Source organism: Tympanuchus pallidicinctus, unplaced genomic scaffold, assembly GCF_026119805.1.
Source record: "Tympanuchus pallidicinctus isolate F22 unplaced genomic scaffold, pur_lepc_1.0 scaffold3, whole genome shotgun sequence".
In the NCBI taxonomy this organism is placed as follows: Eukaryota; Metazoa; Chordata; class Aves; order Galliformes; family Phasianidae; genus Tympanuchus; species Tympanuchus pallidicinctus.
In genome coordinates this window covers 22,558,304-22,582,885 of record NW_026294747.1, presented here as the reverse complement: position 1 = coordinate 22,582,885, position 24,582 = coordinate 22,558,304, and the positions used below count along the sequence as shown (strand labels likewise).

Below are 24,582 nucleotides of genomic sequence, written 5' to 3'. Positions count from 1 at the left end.
GAAGATGAGTTTCCAACAGCAACATTCAGCTTTTCCCCTCGAGTAAAAAGCAGCAGTAAAAGCAGGCTGTGTGCCCATCTCTCTTAGCTGGCATGGAACTTTTTTCTTAAGAGTGTCTGGAATGATTCTATATTTTTTGTTTTAGGATAAAAACAATGTTGATAACATGGTGATGTTTACGTGATGTTGCTGCTAAACAGTGTTGTACGGAGCCAAGGCCATTCTCAGAGAAGAGAGCTCAAGGAGCTAGGAGGGAATAGGATTAAGACGTGACTTAAACTGGCCCAAGAGACATTCTATAACATATAATGTCATGCAGAAGGAGTTTTGAAGGGATGGGAGTTCATCTCGTGCTTTTGCACTGCATGAGGGGCTAGCTGGGCTTTGGTTGGGACGTGGTGAGCAATTTATTGTGTATCACTTGTTATATACATTCATATATTTATATGTACATACATACATACATACAGTCATAATTATCCTTTTCTTTCCTCTGTCTCAGTAAATAGTTCTACCTTAACCTGCAGGTTTTAGGGTTTTTTTTTTCCCCTTTTCTCTCTCCCATTCCATTGGGAAGGGGGGAAGTGTGCAAATGACCTCATGGTACTCAACCATCCGTTGGGTTAAACCACAACAATATCTCAGCGTTTTACTTAATTTCTGTTGCTTTGTATTTGTCACTAAAAACACACAGCAGTTCCCAGTCCCTCATTTGGAATTTCTGGGTTTACGCCCTGGGTTGGGATTTTTCTATTGCTGATGTGAGAAATTCCAAAAGTTTTCGGATATTTTGGCCCCACCAGCTTCTGGGGAAGGGGCACTCAGCAGGGCCGGGTCCTGTTGTGGAAAGGTATCTGCTTGGAAAAGGGCCATTCCCTGAGAAATTCCCAGATAAGCAGAATGAGCAGAAGGAAGTAGCTCAGGACCTTCTGCTACTTCCCACTTTCCTGTGAACAACGGGCAATGCCTGATGCTCCCCATTCCTTCCTCTCTAGAGCACCAGGGTTGCAAAACAAACACAGGAGCAGAGTGAGCATTACTGACAAGACCCATGTAACTGCAAGGGGCCTCCTTGCTCACTGCTGGCCCTGCTCTCCGGGATAAAGTTGTTAAACAATACCCTTCCGTATCTTTATCGCCAAAGCCTTACTTTTCTCTTCATGTTGCTTTGTCTCTTCAGCCCTTTTCCCTCTGTTGAGTCGCCCGGCCTTGGAGCACACAACCCACGCCGTCACTCACACCCTCCCTCAATGCCAGGCCGTCACATCATGCCGGGGATCCCTCCTCAGGACCAGGATGCCCCGCTCCTCCGCAGACCCTTCCCTCAAGCTCCCTCCATTCCCGCCTCTCGCAGCCTCGCGTCGAGGCTGGCCGCGCCCGGCTCCGCGGTGCTGCTTTGGGGCCGGAACCCCGGCGGCGTGAGGGCGTGTTCCCAGCCGGGGCGAGCGGAGGAGCAACGCCGGGCCTGGGAGCCGGGAGCGTCGGGCGCCTTGGAAACGGACGGAAGCCCGGAGGAGGCGGCGGCGGCGGCGGCGGCAGCGGCAGGATGCTGAGCCCCGAGCGGCTGCCCGGGCCCGAGTACCTAGGTGAGGAGCGGGGCAGCCCAGGCCCCCGGCTGCCGTCCGGCGTCAGAAGGGCTCGATGGGGCGAGCAGCGTGCCGGCATCAGGGCCGCGTCGTGGCGGAGCGGGTGGGGGGAGCTCGGTGCCCGGCCTCAGCTCGGCCGGGGAGCGGCACCGCAGGGCAGGGTCTCCCTGAGGGGGCTGCTGTCTCAACTGATGGCCTGAGGAGAGCGTCAGAACGGGTGCTGCTCTTCGGCTGCGAGGGGGTCGGAAGGTGGGCTTTTTCTCTGAAATAAAGGTATTGTTTCCCGCTGATCTCTTTACGCCACATAAGATAAAAACCTTTGATCTTACAAAGCAGCCGCTCCCCTGTGGGCTGCATCCCTTTGCTACGCCTTCCAGTGAACTAAAGGGCGAAATGATGAGGTGCTGTTGTGTCAAGTGAAAGATAATTATGAAGGAAAGAAATCAATATGACGTCACTTAATTGCTAAAGAGGAGATGAACTGCAAGCTGTGAGCATTTGGAGTGTGTTCAAATCAGTGTTTTTGAAGTGAGACTCTTCAGCCGTTACCTTCTAGGCCCGAGAGGCTGTTTGCTAATAACTGTTATTAAAGTATGCTTAATTTGCTGTGGCTTTGTTGTATAAGGAAAGGTAAAAAATGGTGCATGTTGGTTTGCGATACGTGTTTCAGCATGGTTTTGCTGTCTCTGGTAAGTCACAGCTAGAGAAACGTGGTGGCTTCTAGTAAATGGAAAGCTACTGTTGCAAGGGAAGGCTGAAGCAGCTGTTTCTCCAGCCCAACATTAGGATCAATGAGTAAGGATACAACTTCCCTGCCAGAATGCCCCACAGCAATAAAAGAGCTGAAAAGTTTAAGCAGAGGGGTGATCTACATCCTCTTGGAGTAGAACCTCTGCACTTTTGCTACTAGACTGCTAGTAGGTGCTTTGTACATGCCTACATAACCACACTGCTGTTCTGTGCTACAGAAACTCGAGGCAGGAAATAGGAGTTTTAGCTCTCTGCACAGGGTGATTCTTGAGAGAATTATGGATTTTAACTTTGGCATTAATTCAGGTATTCGAGAACAATATTGCAGCATGCCATTTAGATACACCCTTCAATTGTGTGTCACTCTGTTATACTACATCAGCATTTTCAGCCTACGCATTAATGGAGACACTCATAACTTTTCCACAGAATTGCTCTAGGCTGAAACTTGCAAAATTTCTTTTTTTCTTTCTGTAACAAGCCAACTTGGTTTTGGGCTCATTTAATTGTTTTTAATGAAATAGGTGCTTAACTCTTACTTGTGTGAAACTTGTCAGTTAGGATTGAAACAGCCAAAACAAGCTAGGAAGCAGACTATCAATTTTTGTAATTATTATAAGAAATAACCAGTTTTCTGTTTTAGGCCTAAAGCTTAGGAGAAGCATGACTTTGGAGATGTGTGCAATGTTGTGCAAGCAGCTCTATTAAAATGAAATGTCTCCTTCACTCTCTATTTCCTGATCTATCACTTTTTTTTTTTTTTTTTTTTTTTTGAGACACATAAATTATTCCGATGTTTGGATTAAGAAAAGACTCATACAACTATGTGGGTAACCTGATTTAGCTGTGCACGCCCCTGTTCATTGCAAGGGTGTTGGACTAGATGACATTTAAAGATCCCTTCCAACTTTAAGGACTCTATGATTGTATTCAGATTGAGAAGCAATTGTCTAAGAGCTTGTTTGGTTGATCATGTAGGGAGGGTGTCCTTCTGTTTAAGTTGCAATCTATCCTCTGTTAGAAAGTGTTTGCTACGCTGGGATATTTTCACTGACAGTAAATATGATCAGGATTATTATCATTATTATTATTATTATTATTATTATTATTGTCCTCATGAGGCTGCTCACAGATCCTATGGAATGAATTCTGTCTTCATAGTAGGAAATCAATAAGTAGTGTGTTCATAAGATACTTTTTCATTTTCTACATCGCCCTGGCATTCTGAAATTACTGTTATTTGGATTTGTCCTCTTCTGTACCTCTAAGTCTTGTTAATATTGTTGTCTGTTGTAGGGTTGTAAGCAATTGTGATTTTAAAAAAGTTTCACATTCTATAATTTCATTCTGAAGTTGTTGCCCCAGGCTGCCACAGAAGATATTTTTTGAGTCTCCTAGGTTGGATGGCACCCTTTTCTCTCCTGATCTGGAATGAGAAAGCTTCACCTAGCCTCTTCTCTCCCTTTTCCTTTCTCAAGGCCCAAAACAGGCCAAATGAACTGAGTGGCCAAAGTAGCATTTTGTGCTACTTGAGGTATTTATCTCCCCCTCCCCCCCCCCTCCATTTGTAAGGGTCTTTTTTGTGCCCAGTTTGGATGCTAGGAGGACAATACACACATAAGGGAAGTAGAAGCAGTTGTAAGTTAAAATAAAAATGAAAAAAAAGTGAATCAGACATTCACTCAAGATGAAGAATAAATGCAAATTTTTGATACAGAGAAGTTCCTGGGAAATGCAAATCTCATGCCATAGTGACTGTGAGACAATAGGTAGAAGAAGAACAGAGACAACCAGAATTCGGTGAATAGGAAAGGAGATGAAGTCTGCAAAGATGGCAGGAAGGCTGTGGGGAAGAAGCTGCAGCAAGGAAGATATTTAAAACAGTATTTTCACTGAGTAAACAATAGTGTTTGGGGATAGTGATGAAAATGTGTTTTACGTTTGATGAATGAGACTAGAATGACAGTAGGCAAAGTAAAGCTTATTTGGGACACTTTTCCATGCCTTCCTCATTATGGTTTAATAAGTGGTGATTGCTCCATTATTTATAACAGACTCAGAGAATTCAGTTTATTGTTCTACTCATGCAGCTGTCTTCTGAAACTTCAAATTGTAGATTTCCCCATCTTCTCCATTAAAAAGAAAATGCTGAAGATTATCACAAATTTCTGAAGTTTTCCTCTGGGGTCTCCTTCTTTCCACTTCCCAACTCCAGGATATTGTTTTTTTTTTCTTCCTTTGCCAGCATGAGACATGTAAGAACACAAATACGCCATTAAGGAAGTACCTTATTGGTAAGGCATGGGGCTATCAAGTGCCAGTCCTGTTTCCTCATCTCTCTTAGGCTTAACGAGCTGAAAGAACTCATTCACTTTTTACAAAGCCAAGAATAGCTTCCAGCAAAGTACTTCAGTTATGCAGCAACTTTGCACAGAACTGGGGTTTACTCTTCTGCTGGACAGAAATACTGAGTTAGAAAGTCCAAGTGCACCTGCAACAAGTTTGTGTGTGACACCAAGTTGTGTGGTGCAGTCAGTGCACAGGGATGGGATGCCATTCAGAGAGCCCCAGATAGGCTGGAGCAGTGGGCCCAAATGAACCTTATGAGGTTCAACAAATCCAAGTGCAAGGACATGCACCTGTGTCCTGGCAATCTGCACTATTACTACAAGCTCAGGGTGAAAGGATTTGAATAGTTTTGCTGAAAAGGGCTTGAGAGTACTGGTGGATGGCAAGCTGGACATGAGCCAACGACGTATGCTTACAGCACAGAAAGCCAACAGTATCCTGGGCTGTATCAAAAGAAGCATAGCCAGCAGGTGGAGGAAGGTGATCCTGCTCCTCTGCTCTGCACTGACGAGACCTCACCTGGAATGCAGTGTGAGGCTCTAAGCAGTATGATCTAACTGTAGGTTTCCTGTTCTCTGGTGTTGGAATGGGTAGCTTTTAAACTCAACCTTTCCAGCTATAAAGGTTCTATGATCTTATGATTTTCTTTGTCATCACATTCAATGTTTAGGCTACTGTTACAATTGGAAAGATTAGTGCACTGGAAGGACAATACAGGAACATAATAGCAAAGAGACCAGTATGGATAGAAAGGTGTTTCACAGGAAAAGGAAAGCTGCTCACCTAGCTCTAAAGATCTAGGCTTGTAGAAAAGATTCCACAAGGGAGGGATCTCCAATCAGAGATCCTTCCCTCGTGGTACTCAGCCCTTAAATGAGATCTAAGAGAGGTGCAGCCAGGCTCCAGCCCTTTGTTCACACAGCTGAATTGCCTTCACCTGTGCTTCCAGGGCTGACCGTGTCCTTTCCCTAGGTGCTCAATCAGTGGTTCAGGCTGTAATTCATCTGTTCCCATACAGCTACATTTCTGTCTAGGCATTGTGAGAAATGTTGAGTCTCTTCGTAGTTGAGACATTGCCAGGCTTCTGTGGAGCACTTCATCTACGATATGTTGTGGTCTAAAAAGAGAAAGCCTTTTCCCTTTCTTACTCTTTTGTATAAATAGGAAAGCTGTGACATCGAGGATGAATGACGTCCCTGCTGATGCATTAAAGTTTGCTTGTATGGGTGATAAGTCTGAATCTTCTTAGATTCAGTGTCACACTTTCTCCAAAAGATTGCAGCTTCAAACCAAACCTTCTGTTGTACTACAGGACATCTACCTTAGCTTGATATCGCATGGAATCTGATCTGAGTGAGGTAGATTTTCAGAACTGGAGAGTATAGAGGCCTCTGTGTTTGAGTATGCTTTGATAGGGAGCCTGTCAAAAGCTATCTAATGTCCTTGTAACAAGCCAGAATGGTCATTAATTCCACAATGTTAATAACATGCTGAATAAATTCAGACTGATTTATTTTTTAGGAGAAAAAAGCTCAACAATTGTGCATCGAAGGGGTGGTGATGCCTCCCATCTGCACTGCATCTTGCAGGAGGTAGTTGCTGGCGGGACTTGAACAATGAAGGCAATCTCTGTGGGGTCTCAGGATGCTTGCGCAGCGAAAGACTATAATGTCATAGTTTGTTATTAATGTCTGATTAATTTTTTGAAAGAAATATTCAGTTACAGCCACAACAAAATTACAGAAGGAACCATTTCTCAATTTTTTTGTTGAAAGTGATTTTGAGTCTGTGAATATACGGAATACGATGTGTTGTGCTGCCACTTAGCATGCATTCATGTTTCGCTCATATCATAGCGTTATCTCTGGTATGGCCAGCTCTACTTGCACTTTGCTACACGTTCTGTCCTTTAATCTTGTTTGTTAGGGTTAAGGAAATTATACTGCCAAGCTGTGCAAAGCTGTGAAGAACTATAGCTGTACAGTGATATAGCTCTTAGGTTGGTTGGTTTTATTTACATACTTCTCTTGCTAAGTCCATTCCTTGGGGATACCTGAAGACGTGAAAAAGAGCATCCTGAAAGATCATCAGTGCTGAAAAGTCTCTTGGAGCTGATGCTGGTCTGGTTTTGCAGTTTATACGCGTTATTATTGCTCACATAATATTAGCTATAAATGTTTTTATGTTACTGTAGTTGTCTCTTTCTAATGTGCTTTAATACAGTGGGGCTCTTAATTAAGCCCTGATTGAGAATAAATTCTGGAAGTTATTTAGGAGCGTACAAACTAGCAGAGATTTAAAAACACCAAAAATATTTCATGTACATTAAATCTTGTAATGCTCTTGGAATTTTGATAACTAAAATGAATTATAATGGTAATTGCATCAAATTGTGTATTTTGAGCACTTCACATACAAGCAAACTTTAATGTTGTGTAGCTGAGGAGGAGGAGGATAATTAATAAAAATCAGTCTCATTATCCAGGAATTCCCACTCCTGATTTTTCAAAACATTCCGTTATGCCAGGAATGAAGCAGCCAACAAAAAAACATTCATGCACACAGTAGATATTGCTCTGGTACAGAGCTTGTGATCCATTAGAAGGCATCTCTCATGGCAAGTTGAGCAATAATGTAGCTACCTGATTTGATGATTTGATAAATAAGACTCAACCTCTGCTCCAGGCTGTGGTTCTGCTGCTGCTTTAAACAGAGCATACCTGTTGACCTGTGCCGATGTGTATTTTACCATCCTGCATAAGTTTATTCCAGTCTTTTTTCTGCTGGTGTATTGATCTTCAGGGTGAGGGTTTTTGTTTTGTTTTGTTTTTGTTGGATAGTTTTATTGGCCACTTAAAAAAGGCAGATTTCTTGGAAAGAGAAGCTTCTTATTAACATAACCTTAAGGACGTGTACCGAAGTTGCAAAGCCAGGTAACTAATATGCAAAAGCAGAGTGGTTAACTCCATCACATTGCCATTGTGTGTTGGAAGGGACATTGTGCAACTCAAGGGCATGGCACTACAGCACATGTAAGGTCTTAATCCTCACTGCCTCTGAGCGCTGCTGGTAATAAAAAACTTACAAATATGCAATATTGTTACTTAAAGGTGGCATGTACTTTCCTTCCTCCTCCTGAATTTCTGACTTAGAGAATGTCAGTGCATACATTGTTTCACGCAGTAGTATTTTCCTTTTCCTTCAAAACTTTCCTCAAATATCAGTGCTTGTTCTTAGAATATTTTTAGTCGAATCTACAAAGTACCAGAACTGTTTGTTCTTGTAAGAAGAAACAAGTCATTCGTTGGCTTATAAAAGCACTATTTTTACTATTTGAAATATAAATGTAAAAATAATTTGATACAGTTACAATTAAAAGGAATCACTTGGGGTTGTGTAAACTATTGTAATGGAGAATGTAGGGATTGTGAACAGAGTGTGGATGTATTTCTTTGCCTTTTACTTGTAAGCCGGAGGAAACTTGGATGACCCGATCAGGCCTTGCTTTAATTGAACAGCCAGCATTCAACCTTGAGTTTGGTTTTGAGCCAAAGGGCAGCAATTCCAAAATGCACTTTGAACCTTGAGCGAGTGAGTGATGGTGGGATGTTGGTGTGTGATAGAGTGGCAATGCCATCAGTGCCATTCTCTCAAGTGCTGTGGTAGCTGACTTTAAGAGTGCTATGTTGTATGTATTGCAATCAGTTGTGCAGATTCTAGGTGTAATGTCACCGCTAGAGGTTTCATGATAAGAGTTAAGCTACTCTGTGAAAAGAAACTTACTTAGCATCATGTCATTGGCTGCCAGAAGATTCTTCTCTGTACTTCATGCTGTTCTATCTTTCTGTGAGAGGTGCCTGGCAGGTTTTAGGTCTGACAACAGGAAGGGGTACCTACCGAATATGTGTGGCAGGCACGCTTGGTTGCATTTTGGGGTAGTGGCATTGGATTTTGAGTTTAGTAAAGGAGTTGCATGGTCATTAGCTTGGAGGATTTTGTGTGAGTAGGGAGGAGAGTCATAGGTGGAATAAGCCAGAAGCAGTAAATGATGAGGATAATGTGTGTGGAAGCTGCAGTAAACTGGAATTCTATCTGAAGGACAATGAATAGAGAGGTCGGGTTGTAATTGTAGCATTTTGTGAGCATCTGAGCTTTCCATTCTGATTTGGACTTGTTGCTTTATTGCCAAATTGGCCTAAAAAATAGGAGCCGCATCTGTACCAGTACAACATTAACTCCCTGAATTTTCAAAGAGTTTGAAACAGAATGAAAACCTATGAATAATCATGTTTATTTTGCATTGGACCCTGTGAATTTTTAACTTTGCACTTACATAAATAGGTAACGTTGCCATATGGTTCCAATGTTTGTTATGGAAAGTACCCTTTATATAAATTATGCCACTAATGTTTTGCTATAACTAGACCCTTGGCATTTCATTTTGTCTCTCTGGCCTGCTAGAACCTGCCCATAAATTAATTTTTTCTATGGCTTTTCTGTGTAGGATAGAGTTGGTTGGGCTACAAAACATACTGCTTGTACCACTCTGTGCAACTTGGCAGCCAGAAAACAGGAAGCCAGAGCAGGGTTTTGATTTGGCAGTGTGAACTATGCTACCTGGGAAACAGCACAGCAGTTGAAGAGTCAAGGAGAGAGGATTCTTAAGTAGATTGCAAGTGTTATTTTGTTTTTAGCTTCCCTGCTCATCGTCTTCTTCCCTCCCCCACTTCCCTATGTGCCTTTTGGGAAATAAGGAGAGACAATCTTTGCCAGGATCCTGAGACCATGCAACAAAAAGTTTAACGAATATCCATTTTTCAGTGACAGTATTCATCAGTGACCCATAGATATTTGTGTACAATTTTAAGGTCGTCAGAAATGTCTGAAATTCTGTGTTGAATGTTAATTTATTCTCCACGAGCAGACTCAAAGGTATTTGTTAGAGAGGTCAGTCTTACTGTGATATGTAGCACTGTGGGGACCATGCCTGTTTACTCCTTTAGGCTTTTAGGGGAGAGGTTAACGACTCTAAAGAAGTGGAATAACAAAAATATGTGTTTCACTGATAGAGGCTCTTCCACAACAGGGAGTGTATACATCCCCACAAAGTTTAGAAAATGGTTTTGCAGCTGAGTAGGAACATATTGTGGACTAAGAGAAGTGGAAGCCTCTTTGCTACTGTGGTTTCCTGTCTTAATCTGGTACTGCTGACAGCTCTAGAGGGGCCTGGGAAGATGTTTCTGGGCGCAAGATGGGCTACATAATGAAGAGGGAAGAAGGATGGGCTGAAATAAAGTTACCCAGCTGCTGTTATCTTAAGACCGTGACTGAGCTGCACAACTCATTCCTCCCTCGGGGGACACAGGTGCGCAGAACTATTTTTCTTTAATCACTCACATAAATTAAATTTATTCCTTTGCATTAAAATAATTAAATAAAGCTACGCCCTGTATCTTTTAGTGCCAGATAATATCTTTGAACCTTTGGCTCACCATTTTGCTATCAGCTGCAAGGTGTTTTCCAGGGTGTGCTTAACCAATTTTACCATTGTCCTAAAAAGTGTTCTAGTCAGAGAAATCCCCTGATAGCAATCAATGTTCATATATACTTTTAATCACTGTATCCACTGGGAATAATCATTTCCGGGCCTCTCTTGAAGCCCACCTGCCCCACACTAAGATGAAAGGGACTTCCATGTTGTGTATCAAGTGGCACAGGCTTGATGCCTACCAGGATATTAAGCACAAATTAAAATGGTTTGAAGAATATTGATGTGGGTCTGTGGTTGGCCAGTTGCTAGTTGAGGGGAGTGATGCTGCCAAGTCTGGAACAGATTGGCAAGGAGCAAGAACAGCCTTCGCCTTTCCTATATCCCCTAAGGGTTTTCTCCTGCTCTTTTTAGGACACGACACTACTTGCAAAGGTGCAGTACCATACGTGTTTAGGATGGAGGTGTGTGCTTTGGGAACAGGGCTTGTGTGCTTTCCAGGTTAGGAACAATTTTCCTGGGTTCGTTGTGACTTGTTTTCTGATTGTTGAACTTGTAGGTTTGGAAAGTCTACTGCTTGCTAGCTGGTGCATCACGCCAGACTCAGCTCTTTGTTCCTTCGAGTTGATTTCCAGCCAAGAACATCAAAGGCGCTCAGTGGCAAATCTGTACTGTTTCCTTCCTGGCAAATGCTTGATTTCTGCAGTCTGCCCCCTGCAGAAGCAGCAAAATGGTTTGTCTTGTAGTCTTACTCAGAAGACTTCCTAGTGTGGTTGGGTACTGGCAGATCTGCCTCTTCTGAAACCTCCTCAGGTTTGGTCTAGGCAGTTACTTGGGACTGACTGTTGAGCAGTAGAAATCTCTCCTGGCAATGAGATCTGTTCCCTACCTGCCACTCCAAGGACAGTCATTGATGCTTGTGTGGCAAGGGATGTACTTTTATGTGCACCTTTAGGAAAAAAACTTTACAGAACAAGCTTAAAGCTACTTGGCTTTGGTAAGCAGGGAGGGGCAGGGAGCACCTACATCTCTACAACAGCCTCACTGATCTATTGGTGATTTATATATGAAAGATGGCTGTGACTCAGAAGAAATGAAGAATTCCTCTTGGATAAGCATTTTCCAGCATAGCAGTCTCACAGCTCTGTCACTTCTTCCTTCACTTGCAGAATCTCAAAGGATTTGAAAAAGGGTCCACGCTGTTAGTGACTAACTGTGTAGCCAGAAGAGACGGCAGGATTTAGGTCAGGAGTTCTGCTATCTGAATCTGGGGGAATAAAACCTCTGCTCTCTAAATGAGGGAGCAAATGCTCATTGGCTTGTTTTGTAAGGCCCCGACAAGGCTGGTCTGGGTCTGGGCTTTGCAGGCCCCTTGTATTCTAATTTCTGTCTCTTACTGTCTTTTATTTGCAGCTCAAAGGCATGTCCTCACGTACATGGAGGATGCAGTGAGCCAGCTGCTGGAGAACAGAGAAGATGTTAGTCAGTATGGCATTGCCAGGTTCTTCACTGAATAGTAAGTACATCAGGACGCTGCCAATAGGGCCAGCCTGAGAGAGGCTTTTGGAAACAGGCAGGGTACATGGAGAATGGAGCTGGACACATGCTGATTATGTTGTGAATGCTAGATTTCACTGGGTTAGCCAAGGGCTGCCTGAGTACGTCTCAGAAACGTGCATGGGTTTTCGTTCAGTTTGGTACCTCTCCTGTTACATTCATGTCAAGCAGCCACTTTGGGAAATGAAGCCTTTAAAAGCATATAGAAAAGCAAACCCTGCTTGGCTTAATCAGAGCTGGTAGCCACTTTCAAAAGCAGGGATTGTTTCTGGTTTCAGCAGTGCTTGTTCTTTCTTTTTCTGTTTGGATTCAAACTGTTTTGTCTCCTTGTGCAATTGTTATCGTGCTGAATGCTCTAATAGAATATCTCTCGCTCTCCCGCAACCTGCCTAAGTCCTTAAAAATGAAAATAATTATTAGCACAGATAATCTTTTCCTACTAATTTGGGAAGTTGTTGGTTTTGTTTCTGTTTTTGGTGGGGGGAGTTGAAACTGTGTACTGATCTCCGGTGTTGTTGATGTTGACTCAGCCGATCGCTGCATGTTTTGCCAACTTGATGTCTTACACAGTGTTTAAAAGTCTTCCGGCCACTTCATTAAAAAATCTGTTGGTAATGGATGTGCTTGCAGTTGGTATGCTTCAGTCTGTCTTCTTATGCCCATTTGAAAATCTGCTTGTTTGCTTCTTTTGCTTCTTTTCCTGTTATTTTTTTTCTTGAGGCTAATGACTGTGCAGAGCATTTCTCAGAAATCTCTGTACTACAGCTGTGGAAGAGGATTTCAGTGCACAGGAGCAGCTTGCTTTCTAGGCTGACCAGAGCCTTGTTGGTTTATTTTGTTTGTTTTTTACTGAAGTATGATGAGATCTAACTTCCTACTTGAGCTGTCTGGACAACTTAGGTTACATTTTCCGGCACCATGCATATTTTAAACTTAGAGATATCTGAGATTCTCTCTGGTAAATTCGTAACTAAAATAAATTATGCAGCAAATCTGAGTGGAAATTCCTAAAGCTGTTTTTTTTTTTTAATAAATTTTTATACTGAGACAGAGTAACAAGCTGCTTGAGGCCAGTGCGGTTTTGACCATGCTTGGCAGAGGAAGTAAGATATGGGCCATCTTGCTACATCTGCTTATATAACAGATCTTTGAGGTAGATGGCATTGTAATGAGGAAATATGGTTTTTAGTATTACCTTAGCTATTTTGCTCTCAACAAATCAGTAAGAAAAGATTATCTGTGCTAATAATTATTTTCGTTTTTAAGGACTTATGCAGGTAGCAGGGGAGCAAGAAATTAAAGCACTCAGCATGATAATTCAGCTTTGTATTTTCCCAATTACAAAATGCAACACTTTTCTGTATAAGTGTAGAATTAAGAAGAATCAAACAGCTAACTGAGGTTGTCTTGTTCTACTGTTAATCTTACTCTGCAGCTATAACTGGAGTAAAAATCGACTTTAAAAGACCTTCAAAATCTATTTTAGAATAGATAAAATATTTGGTACTACATGAATTTTACAGGGATATTTATGTGTATGTATATGTGTACCTATATGTATATATGTATGTATGCACATGTATATATGTAAGTATATAAAGATTTTGTCTTTAAAGTAGCCTGAACTCAAACTGCATTCCCTTTCTGTAGGGATATACCAAGATATAAAGATTAAAAAATAAAAATCAATGCATAGTATCCGGAATGCAAGTCTTATTGCACAAATAAATAAACAGTGCACTTGCACGATGTGAGCAAGTTGCAGTGCTAATAGTCATTGTTAAGTGATGGTTGTAGAGAATTAATCTCTGGCAGTAGTTATTGGGGACAAATAAAGATACAATCTTGTGTACTTGATATGACTGGGAATCATGATGCTCCATCTGATGCAAGTGACTTTCCACAGATATAATACTGAGATTAATCAGCTGAACAAATAGTAAACAAGTTCCTAATGATAAAGAGCATGACTGTAGTGACCTCCACCCACATCAAAGTTTGTTTACCAGGATTGAAAGCAAGGTTATATAATACGCAGTTGGAATTGTTGTTCAGCCATCTATCCAGACTGGATTTGGTTTACATCTGCTTTCAAGTTGACACCTCGGGATGTTTTCTAAACCTTTGTGCATATATACTTCAAACGTTAAATAGTGGTCAAATAAGTCTTCCATGCTTACTTGAAACTGCCCACACTGCTTCTCTGCAGTATTTCTTCCTTCATCATGTCCTGATAACCATTTTCACTTCCTATTATTGTTCTGCTTCTGAAAGAATAAGTAGTAATTCAAGATCATTTTAACAAACAGAATTGTGAGCATAGAGCACAACTGTGTGATGGACTTATGTTTTTCCCAGTTACTTTCAAATATGTGAATTTCTAAAACAGCTCCATTCACACTGAAAATTCCACGGAGCATCTTATTTCCTGAAAGATGGGAATAAACTACATTTGTTTGTTTGTTTCACAAGTAATAAAAAACTGCTCACTCATTTTTTCCTTTTGTGATATGGGTGGAACTTAGCAGATGGCATTGTGTCCAAGACCCAAAGCACAAACAGCCTTAGTAATTCTGAGAGCTGTGAAACTCCTAGCGTGTGAAGTGTATGAAGCTTTATTTGAAATGAAGAATAAATGATCACAAATATAGACTTAGATCTAACGGGAATTTTCCCAGAGCTTAGTTTTAAGCTCTTACTGCCCAGTGAAATTGTACTTGTCTACCTGACTGTGTGTGTTCAGGCTGTGCTTTGAGAACTTCACCAGCTTGTACTGCTCTGTCAAGCAAACTCGACTTGTATTTTAATCTTAATATCTTAATACTCAAAGATAACTTGTGAGATTCCTAAGGTTTGTGTGCACTGTTCCAATGTTTTGCTTGTTCCATGTTATTCTATGAAAGAGGGTTGGCATGCCCATATTTAGAAGCATGCTATTGGGATTTAAGATAAAGGGACTTGTTGGGGGTGTCTGGTTTTTCATATTGTTCATTCCTTGCTCGTATTTACTTACAATTAGAGACTAAGCCCAGAATTCAGCAAGCTAGCATGTGGACCCACAGAAGTAACTTTTTTTAAAGTATGGGATAAAGTAACACAAGTTTTGTAGCTTTGCCAAGATAATGAATCACAGAATCACAGAATGGCCAGGGTTGGAAGGGGCCTCGGTGATGATGAAGCTCCAACCCCTCTGCCACATGCAGGGCCACCAACCTCCATGTTTAATGCTAAACCAGACTGCCCAACCTGGCCTTGAACACCTCCAAGCACGGGGCATCCACAGCCTCTCTGGGCAGCCTGTTCCAGTACGTCACCACTCTCTGGGTAAAGAATTTCCCCCTGATGTCCAAATTTCCCCCTGATGTCCAAGAAGAAGTTTGTGTGTCAAGTATGGGTTCTACGTATTAACTCATTATAGAGGGTACACTGTACAATAGCAGTGTCCATGCACCCTTCTGGCTGGATTCATCACAGAAGGATGCTCGTGGCTACCTATCATGTCTCTATCATGGACTGCGGAGCCCTGCCTTACCGGGAGTCACTTGAAAACATTGTACAGTTATAACAGCCATTTTATAGGTGATCATTAAGAAAAGATTCGTTTTGTTGGGATTTAGCTTATCTGAGTGAAATTTCAGAGTTGAAAAACTATGTGATCATGCATCTCTCTATGTATGGATCAAGCTGGAAGTGTTTTGCAGGCAATAAGTTGTTCCTTGTTCAGGAAATGAAGCCAGTTATGTATTCCACTGCTATCCACAGCCGAGCACTAAGATTGCTGATTGCAGAGGCCTGACCCTCGTCTTTACAGCTCTCCTTCCAGAATATTTTTAGCCTTCAAGGATACTTTTTTTCTCCCACTTTATTTGGTTGTTCATTTGTCCCAGTCATGTGGACATCTGCTTTCAATCTTGGGAGTTCTTTGAGGCTTCTCTCATCTGACTCACTCCTGACTCTTACAAGAATGGGCTCAGTCACCCTTCTGCCAATTAATCCACATCTTTTACCTAAAAGAGTAAAATTGTGCCTCTCTCAGGGCTGGTTTGGATTTTATAGATTTGCTGAAATGCTACTGGTGTTTGTTCATTACAAACCCAAGAAATCTCTGCTTTGCTTTTGAATCTCCATGAAATGCAGACTCTTGAAAGCCCTTTGTGTAATTACAGACTAATGCTGCTTTACTTCTTCCAACCTAAATTCTGCGCCAGCATATCTTAAAGGGACACGTTCCTCCTATACATTATTTATCATCCTGTTTTCTTGATTGTTCCTGTACTGAAGAAAAAGAGGGCCCCTGTGCTAATGCATTTGATCACTCAGTGGGAATGTGCGTTGTGTCCTACTTTAAATTTTCTGGGATCTTAAAGGGAAGCTGTGTTTATTTCACTTTAGCTGGAAGAAACAGCAAAAAACTGTCCTTGACCAAAAGACTTTCCATTAGTAATTTTTGTTTTTTTCTTCTATGGTAGTAGTTTGCTTGAAACTTTCTCTCCCAGTTTGCAGGTAAATACCCTACGCTGTCCAATGCTCTTCTAAAAGGTTTTGGTGTGGTGTTTTTTTTGTTGTTGTTGTTGTTTTTTTTTTTAATGTACCTCTCCCAGAACACTTCTTGTTTTCCTTTGTTTATGGCGAAATGTTTTCCTGTCCATGTGCCAATTGCAGGATGATTGAGAAAGACATCTTACTGTTTGCTTGCAGATGCATCACTACCTCCGTTGGGCTTTGTGCATACTGATTGATGTCCAAGATCCTCTTTTTCTGTAAGGGGTTTTTCATCTGAGTCTGACTTGAAGTATCCCTGGTGGATCGTGTTCACATTTGTGTGCTTTCTGATGACAGTTTTGATAAGTTATGTACAGTGTGCTTGTTCATTGGGAATGGTGGTTAGACGCTGCATTTAGGTCCTTTAGAATAGATTTTTAGTTTAAAATGCAGGTCTGCACTGTGTAGAGCACTATTTTACACAGGGGAACGCTTTATTTATAATATTGTGGCCAGCAGGAGCAGGGAGGTGATCATCCCCCTCTACTCAGCACTGGTGAGGCCGCACCTCGAGTACTGTGTTCAGTTTTGGGCCCCTCACTACAAGAAAGACACTGAGGCCCTGGAACGTGTCCAGAGAAGGGCAACGAAACTGGTGAGGGGTCTGGAGCACAAACCTTATGAGGAATGGCTGAGGGAGCTGGGATTGTTCAGTCCAGAGAAGAGGAGGCTCAGGGGAGACCTCATTGCACTCTTTGCACTCTACAACTTCCTGAAGGGAGGTTGTGGTGCAAAAGGGTCTGGCCTCTTCTCCCAGGCAAATAGTAGGACCCAAGGAAATGGCCAGAAGTTATACCAGAGGAGGTTTAGGTTGGATATTAGGAGAAACTTTTTCTCTCAAAGGGTGGTCAGGCACTGCAATGGCTGCCCAGGGAGGTGGTGGAGTCGCCGTCCCTGGCAGTGTTCAAGAGGCAAGAGGATGAGGAGCTATGAGAGACGGTTTAGTGCTTGTGGTACTAATAGGAATGGGAGGGTGGTTGGATTAGATGATCTTGCAGGTTGTTTCCAACCTTGTGATTCTGTGATTCTGTGATTATTTAGTTCAGAGTAACAGGATTGGTAGCGCTCGAGGTATAGCTCGAGGTATAGCTCGAGGTCATTGGATAGAAAGTTTTGAGAAGTATTAGCTTATAGTAAAGAAGGTACCTCATTTTGTCCTGCTCCTTAGATTGGCTGGGACCATTTGTTCAACTTGCTCCTTAGGGGCTACTGTGATACTGCTCTTTTGGCTTAATCTGGCAATAGCAGTGACACCAGCTTGTCTAGTCTTGTACTTCTATGTTGTGATACCTGGATGAAATCTGCAGGGGAAACAATGTCCTCTTGTTTAAAATGGTCTCTATACCCTTGGGGAATGGAAGAGGCAGAAGGGAAGGGCCGGAAATGGGACAGATGGGATGCCTGTGAGAAATAAGCCACTCACTAAGGGCAGTGCTGAATGACAACTGGAAATAAGCTGAATTATCTGCTTATAAAGAGGAGAGGTTCTTAGAGCTATCTTAGAGCCACTTTTTTGCTTTCTTTTTTTTTTTTTTTTTTTTTTTTTTGCATCTGTGTGTATGCAGGTCTTATCATCATCATCTTGCTGTCATCTGCACTGTATCTTTCCTCTTTTCATTGTAACTTGTTGTGTCTTGTTTGCAAGGATAGTATGAGCTTGTCAAGACAGAAATTATATTGTACTGCGTGTACTTTACAGCATCCAGCACTGTAGAACATTTACAGCAGTACGAAGTGTGGAGGCATAAACAACAGAAATAGTGAGAAGGTCCTTAGGGCTTTGACAAGTTGTACTGTATTCCCTTTTTGAGAGACGGAGCCTAATCGGGTGTCATCATTTGAATTTTTTTTTTTTTTTTTTAATTTTTTTGAGAAACTTGCATCTAGGAAGCAAAAATTCTTTCAGCTACTTACAGCTCATGTTGATATGCTCTCTAATACTATTTTTGCGATAGACATTATGTTTTGCATGTTCTTCCAATACTTCTTCAGAACTTCAGAACTTCTGCAGTTGTTTTGCTTTGGAGAGAAAGAATCAAAATGATCACAGTCGGTGCAAGACTGCTGTGAGCCATGTGATAGGGATGAATTTGCTGCTGTCAATGGCCCAGCCGTGAAGGAGCTCTTTGGGCTGAGAATCTCAGCTGGGATTATGAGCTTGATGGCTCCTGACTGTCTCTTACTTGAGATTTCTCGATCCCTATGACACTGCATAAGAGCGCTGTCTGCATCTCCTTTACTCTGCAGTTATCAGTAGAGAGAGAATAAATAGGTGCATTCTGAGAGACAGTGCTCATGCCAGCAACTCTGAGATTTTGCAGTTAACGTGAATAAGTTCCTCAGAGAGGCATTTTGAATGCCTGTTTCTGGAGAACACGTGCATTTGCAGGACTGAATTTGGTGGTAAATCTTTTGGGGATCTTATAATAGTTGCATATCTATCTCTACACTTACAGATGTGTGGCTAATGGACACAAAGCCTTTCCGTTGAGGTCCATTTGTTGCTTTCCAATCTTGCCCCTACAGAGAAGTATCAAAATAGGAAAGCCTTTCCTTTGTAACCTAAGTTTCTCCAGCCCATAGCAGAAATGAAACTTCAGTACCACCTGCTTGCAGTGTAAGGGGTGTACATTTGGTATGATTGTTTGTTATTTTAAATCAGATGAATTTTGTGCAGAGCCTGTGGATTGCCTGTAGTTTGATTCTTTATTACAGGCCTTATTTTTTTTTTTTTAAAGCAGAAACAGCATTAATATCTTCATCTTGCCAGTAGGTTCTGCAAAGTCTTTCTTTTCCCATAGTTGTTTCTTTGTAACAAACATTGCAACAAGTCCTAGCGTGACAAATATGTTGATTGGGACGGCTGCTATTGAGTAAACTGCTGGAAAAAAATGCATATATTAACAGGAATAACACACTCATCCTCACTGTAGTTTGTACATGTTGCAAATATATTAGAAGAAGTATTGATTTTTCCCCTCCCTGCATACATGAGAAGTTAACAGGAGAGCACATGCTTGGATGAATCTAAGTCCTTACAAAGAAAACAGCGGGGAAAAATCTAAAAGAAGAATTTTTGGTAGTAGGACAAATTTATAAAGTTTGTAGTTAGAAGAGCAAGTTGAATGCAGGAGGCAATATTTACTTTTAATGAGGTATTCAGTAATGTACTCCACACAGGAAACGTATAATACTGTTGTGGTGACAGGAAAACCTAGAGAACTTGCCATAACATACAAATGCTAGCACTTGATATCAGCATCTTGGCAGCACAGGACAGTTCTCCATGGATAAGCCTCCTCTTCTAAATAGCCAAGCTGCAGTATGCTCTTGCTACTTGAACAGAGACAATTGCAAGTTCTGTATGCAGTGTGGTCCAAATATGATGCTTCAAGCATGTATTCACTGTGTATCAATGCTGTCTTTACTTGCTTTGTTCCTATTGCTTTCTGTAATGGAAATTATATGTTTGCAATCTTTGTCAGAATAACTGAAGGAGAATTGGGCTGGCTGCCTTATGGAAGAGCTTTCTGTGTAGTTGGGTGTGTCTCTATTCCTTCATACAACCTTGAATGCTGAAAGGCAACATGGTTGCCATAGAGTTGAGGTGCCTCCAGTGATCATTGAAATTGCATATAGGAGGTGTTACCAACACTGAAAAACAAACACTTGAAATTTTTCAAAAGATGAAGTGCAGAAACCTGGCAAACTGTAAGAGTGTTAGGGCTACACATATCTGTGTTGGCTGGTGTTTGTGCTCTTTCTCTGTGCTATGTTTGAATGCACTATCCTTTGTCTGCTTTTAGTTCATAATTCTGTTTATGCTTTCAAATTTTCAGTGTTTTCATTGTAGTTACAAATATTGCTAATACAGATTTGAATATGCATACTTGATCCCTGGAAATTAATTTCAAATTATTTTTGCACACTTCAAATGTGTACATTTGTTCTTGAAACAAGTCTGAATAATTTAGGGAGCAATTGAAATAGACAAGATCCTATAGAATGCTGAAAACTAGTCACTTTCATCTGGATTAGAAGGTAACAGAAGTGATTTTATTTGGTACACTCTGTTTGTGATGTAGTTTTCATACTTGACCAGTCCACTTGAGCTGTCTGCATTTGGCAGTGCAACAAAAGAGATATGTAAGTCATTGCAGCTCCTAAGAACATCTTTAATGAGCCTCTTGTGTGTGAGCTCTTTGTGGTTATTTTGCCATAACTTATCAGTTGAGTATTTCATAGGGATCATCGTGTCCCTTTTTGGATGACTCTTTTCTTTTTTCTCCAACTATCAATTGTTTTTCCTATATCCATGGTATATGACAGTTACTTCCTTTTCCCTGTTTTGGCATTTCTGATTGCAAATCTCCGCTCTGCTTTAGTTTGAATTCTTGCAGAAGCAGAAAGGTCCTTCAGTCAGAATCTTATGTTGTATGTCTTCCAGTGAGGAATGCTCTGGAACTGAGCTCAATGTAATGCTAAACAGATACTCAATGCGCAGATTGCTGTTTGACAAACATCTTTCTCCATCATTCTGGAAAACAGCTTATTTGTGCTTACTGAGTCTCTCAGTGTTGGAATATATAGGGAGGGAAAAACTGAGACAAATAGCGACTTACCCACAACAGATGTACTGGGTCTATTTACAGTCTTTTGCATACAATCTGCAATGTGTATATAAAGCAGTAATCTCTTTTCATACTTGGTCACCAGCTGTAATGATTAGATTTCCTGCAGCTTCTGTAAATGTTTTGAAGAAAATTGTTTTAGAAACATGGAATTGGCACCCGGAATGTGCCAATGGAAAATGGCAGTGGAAATACAGTAGAACATAGAAGCTTTAGAAAAGCAAAGTAACATAGAAAATTTGGAAACTAATGGTAATGTTTTTACTTTACAAGGAATTTACAAGTAATGAGTCATAGTTTAATCCTTATCTGCAATTAATTTTTTTAATATGCTATTTTCTCCACGAATATTTTACATGTCTCAAGATGGAAGAGAATCACTGCTGAATACGTGATGATTTCGGCATTAACAATACCCTTTTGGTTTAGTTTCATAAAAGTATCTTGCTGTGAGTCTAGATTATTATATGCATTCAGGAGATCAATTCCAGAAGAATACTTGGCTTTTATCTATCTAAGTAGCTTGCTCCAAAAGTAATGCCTCCTATTTATTTCCACGGAAACTGTCTCAGATTGAAAGAGCAGAGTAACGCTGTTTGATAGAGCAAATTATCAGCTATAAAACATTGTTTTTCAACGTAGTCACCACCATATGTTATGGTTTTTTTTGTTTGTTTGTTTGTTTTTTTGCCAGCAATGCATAAGAGCCTGCATGCCACTCTCGTATAAATCTGCACCAGTGGAAGTGAATCACCACCATGGCTGTCACTGCTGAAATGCATCACCCAGTGCCTCACTGTGCCCACATTCACTGTTTTGTTTCCATAAACATTCAGCAAACATCAGTGGGTGCAGTTATTTCCACATGGAGAAATCCAGTGACACACATTTGCTTCATATGCACTTTCATGTCTGAAGCCATTCTCTGCTGCCAGCTGTAACACAGCAACAACGTGTAATGGAATAGTGGTGGGAAGACTCAGCCTCTACTGCCATATCACCAATATCCACCTCTGATAATATATCAGAGGCCACCAACATCGTATAATAGGAGGCATTATTTTCAGAGCAGCTCTCGTATATTTGTAAGACTGTATTAAAAAGTAATGAAGTAATTTAAGCGTGAGATGCATTTTATCTTTATGAGCAAGATTTTAAAGAAAAAAATGGAGCAGGATTGAGGTGTTTTACGTTTTGGTAATGCTCAGTCTTAGACTGTAGAATGTTCTGGTGTTACAGGTAATTTTGAGGAGCATTTCTGATTGCCTTGCAACAAATATGTGTCTTTCAACTATGGACATGGCCAACAAATGTAAATTTTTTCCTAACCTAGATATGCCAAACTGCAAAAAATCACAAATGCTTACAGCAATGGGATGTAATAAGATTCTCTAATAAGATTCCTTATCCTTTGCAGGATAAAATCCCCTAAATGTCTCCATATCACCATGAATAGCAAACAGTTGTAAGCTCTATAGTTCTGTCTCAACTGAAAAGTGCATTTAAAAAAAAAACACCTTATTTTAGCTTCTTCTCTCCTTTTTTTTTAAAAAAAAAAAACCTAATATTATTTTCTTTTTTAATCAAATAGAAATCAAACAAAATCAATTCCAAAAAAACCAGACTTTTGATGCTGTCTAATGATGAAACCATACAACCTCTGTATACCTCATATAATTATCCTCAGAGATTTGCAGTAATCTCATGCCCTGTAAAATTAATCCTATTGCATATCTCCAAATATGCTGGACGAACAGCGGCTGGTCAACACTACAGCCATGCAGTTGTAGTGAGCATTAAGTAGTTTAGCTAAGTAATCTCTAAATTGATGTTAATGAAAATTGATGGAGGTCCATCTATAGTAAGGAAACAGCGGTGTTCGTTTGTTGCCATGATGGAAATACTGGAAGCTGCTTAGTCTTTAATGTGCTGTATTTCATGCCAACAAAATTGAATAGGTGAAAGAGTATTAGTTGTAATTTTTTCCTTCTAAAATTCCCCCCTCTAACCAAGACTGAAAAGAGCAAATATGGAGGCTGCACACATGGTGGAACTGTATTGAATCTCCTTTGAAAATAATTAAGAAATTATATTTCAGTGGCTTGTGGATTGTAGTCACTGTGATGTGATTGTGCTGCTATCTTTTAAACTAATCAAATTCTGATTTTCAAAACATGGAACTGTCTTACAATGAGGTGTACAGGAGACTACCTGCAGGATGGAGCAAGAGGGCTTTTTACTTATGCTTGTTGCTTTGGCCTCACTTTCTGAGAAGCCAGTGTGCCTTTACTCACCATTATGTTTTGTTCTCAACAGTACAGGATGGGTCATTCAATACTGTTGGAATTCAAACTCCTCCTTCAGTGGACATTGATGTTTTGTTATCAAATTCCATCTCCAGTCAATGTCAGTTCCATAGCGTCTTCCAAAGTTGTTAAACCAGGGTAAATCTGTACACCACTGTGTGAAGTTTGCATTTTTAACTCTGTTTCTCCTCCTTGTACCATCCTCTCTCCCATGCTTCCAGTTCTCTGAATGGTTTCTGAATCATCTTGAAACTATTCACAACATGACAGGGAGAGCAAAACTATCTGTTTGCTTATGAATTAAGGCAAAGAACACAGATCATGGCTGTGTGTTAATAATGTAGAGGACTTGAATCTCCCATGCCCTCAGAGTATTGAAGGTCATAGAGCAGCTCAATAAGGAATTTTCTTCTTCCTTATAATGGCTACCTAGACCAGTTTGAACAAATACTAAATACGTTAGCTGGGGAGTTAACAGCTTCCTTTGTGTAATTCTGGATATATATTTTCTTAACATGTTTGGGGTAAAATGAGGGTTTTGGAGTGCAGCTGGGTAGGAACTTACAGTGATCTCCATAAAACCAGTTACAACAGTATTCACACAGCCATCTCTGTGGTAGGCAACACGCTGTGGTTTTGTATTCTACTGTAAAAAGTAGACCTCTGTTTATACCATCAAGGCATATCTAGACTCATTGAAACACCATGTGGTCTGAAATTACCTGATCAGACTGAAAAAGCTACTCTTAGTGATTGATGCTTATCTCTGAGGCTTCATTACTTTTCCCTAAGCACCTTAGAGGACTTCTGCATGGCTATTTACCATCTTCCATTTACCGTATTCTATTGTATGCCCTTCCCATCTTCCTGAATACTAGGTTTCCCAGCCCATAACTCCAAGAAGCAGCTTTATTTCAGAGTAGAAAGGGGTCTCAATATGTGGCCTATTATATCCATATCAGCTTGCCTTACTCTTTTCAAACAGCTATTGTGTTTTAATAGGTCCTTGCCTGGCAGGGGGAGTCCTTAATTCCTACTATGTTAGAATGGCCAGCTTGAGTTACAGCAAACTGCAGGATGCTGCTCTGATCAAAAGGCCTCTGTTTTTAGAGATTCCTCCCCAGCCCTTATTTGCTGCTGCTGCTTTTTTTAAAAAAAAAAAAAAAAAAAAAATCCTGGACTAATAATTCAGCATGGTAAGGTCATTTTAGCTTTTCATTTTGAAAACTTTAAGGTGTTAAGTTACTGACCTAGCAGAGGAGAAATCAAGGGAGAGGACTCTAAAAAGATAAAGGGATTCCGGGTAATAAAGGGCAAGCACAGCAACTCCTTTCATCCTTTCCGTTTCCAGAATCTGCAGACTGGTCTCAGAG

The 24,582-nt window shown here is 40.9% G+C and overlaps 1 protein-coding gene across 1 annotated transcript in view; it reads left to right on the top strand.

The window, feature by feature from the left end:
• The first annotated feature begins 1,236 nt into the window (after window positions 1-1,236).
• CSTPP1 (centriolar satellite-associated tubulin polyglutamylase complex regulator 1) overlaps window positions 1,237-24,582 on the top strand; it is an 84,388-nt gene continuing 61,042 nt past the window's right edge. Inside the window, exons 1-2 of the mRNA XM_052694885.1 lie at window positions 1,237-1,586; window positions 11,587-11,689. Coding sequence (XP_052550845.1) covers window positions 1,547-1,586; window positions 11,587-11,689 — 143 coding nt within the window. The 5' untranslated portion in view covers window positions 1,237-1,546. The remainder of the gene's footprint in view (window positions 1,587-11,586; window positions 11,690-24,582) is intronic.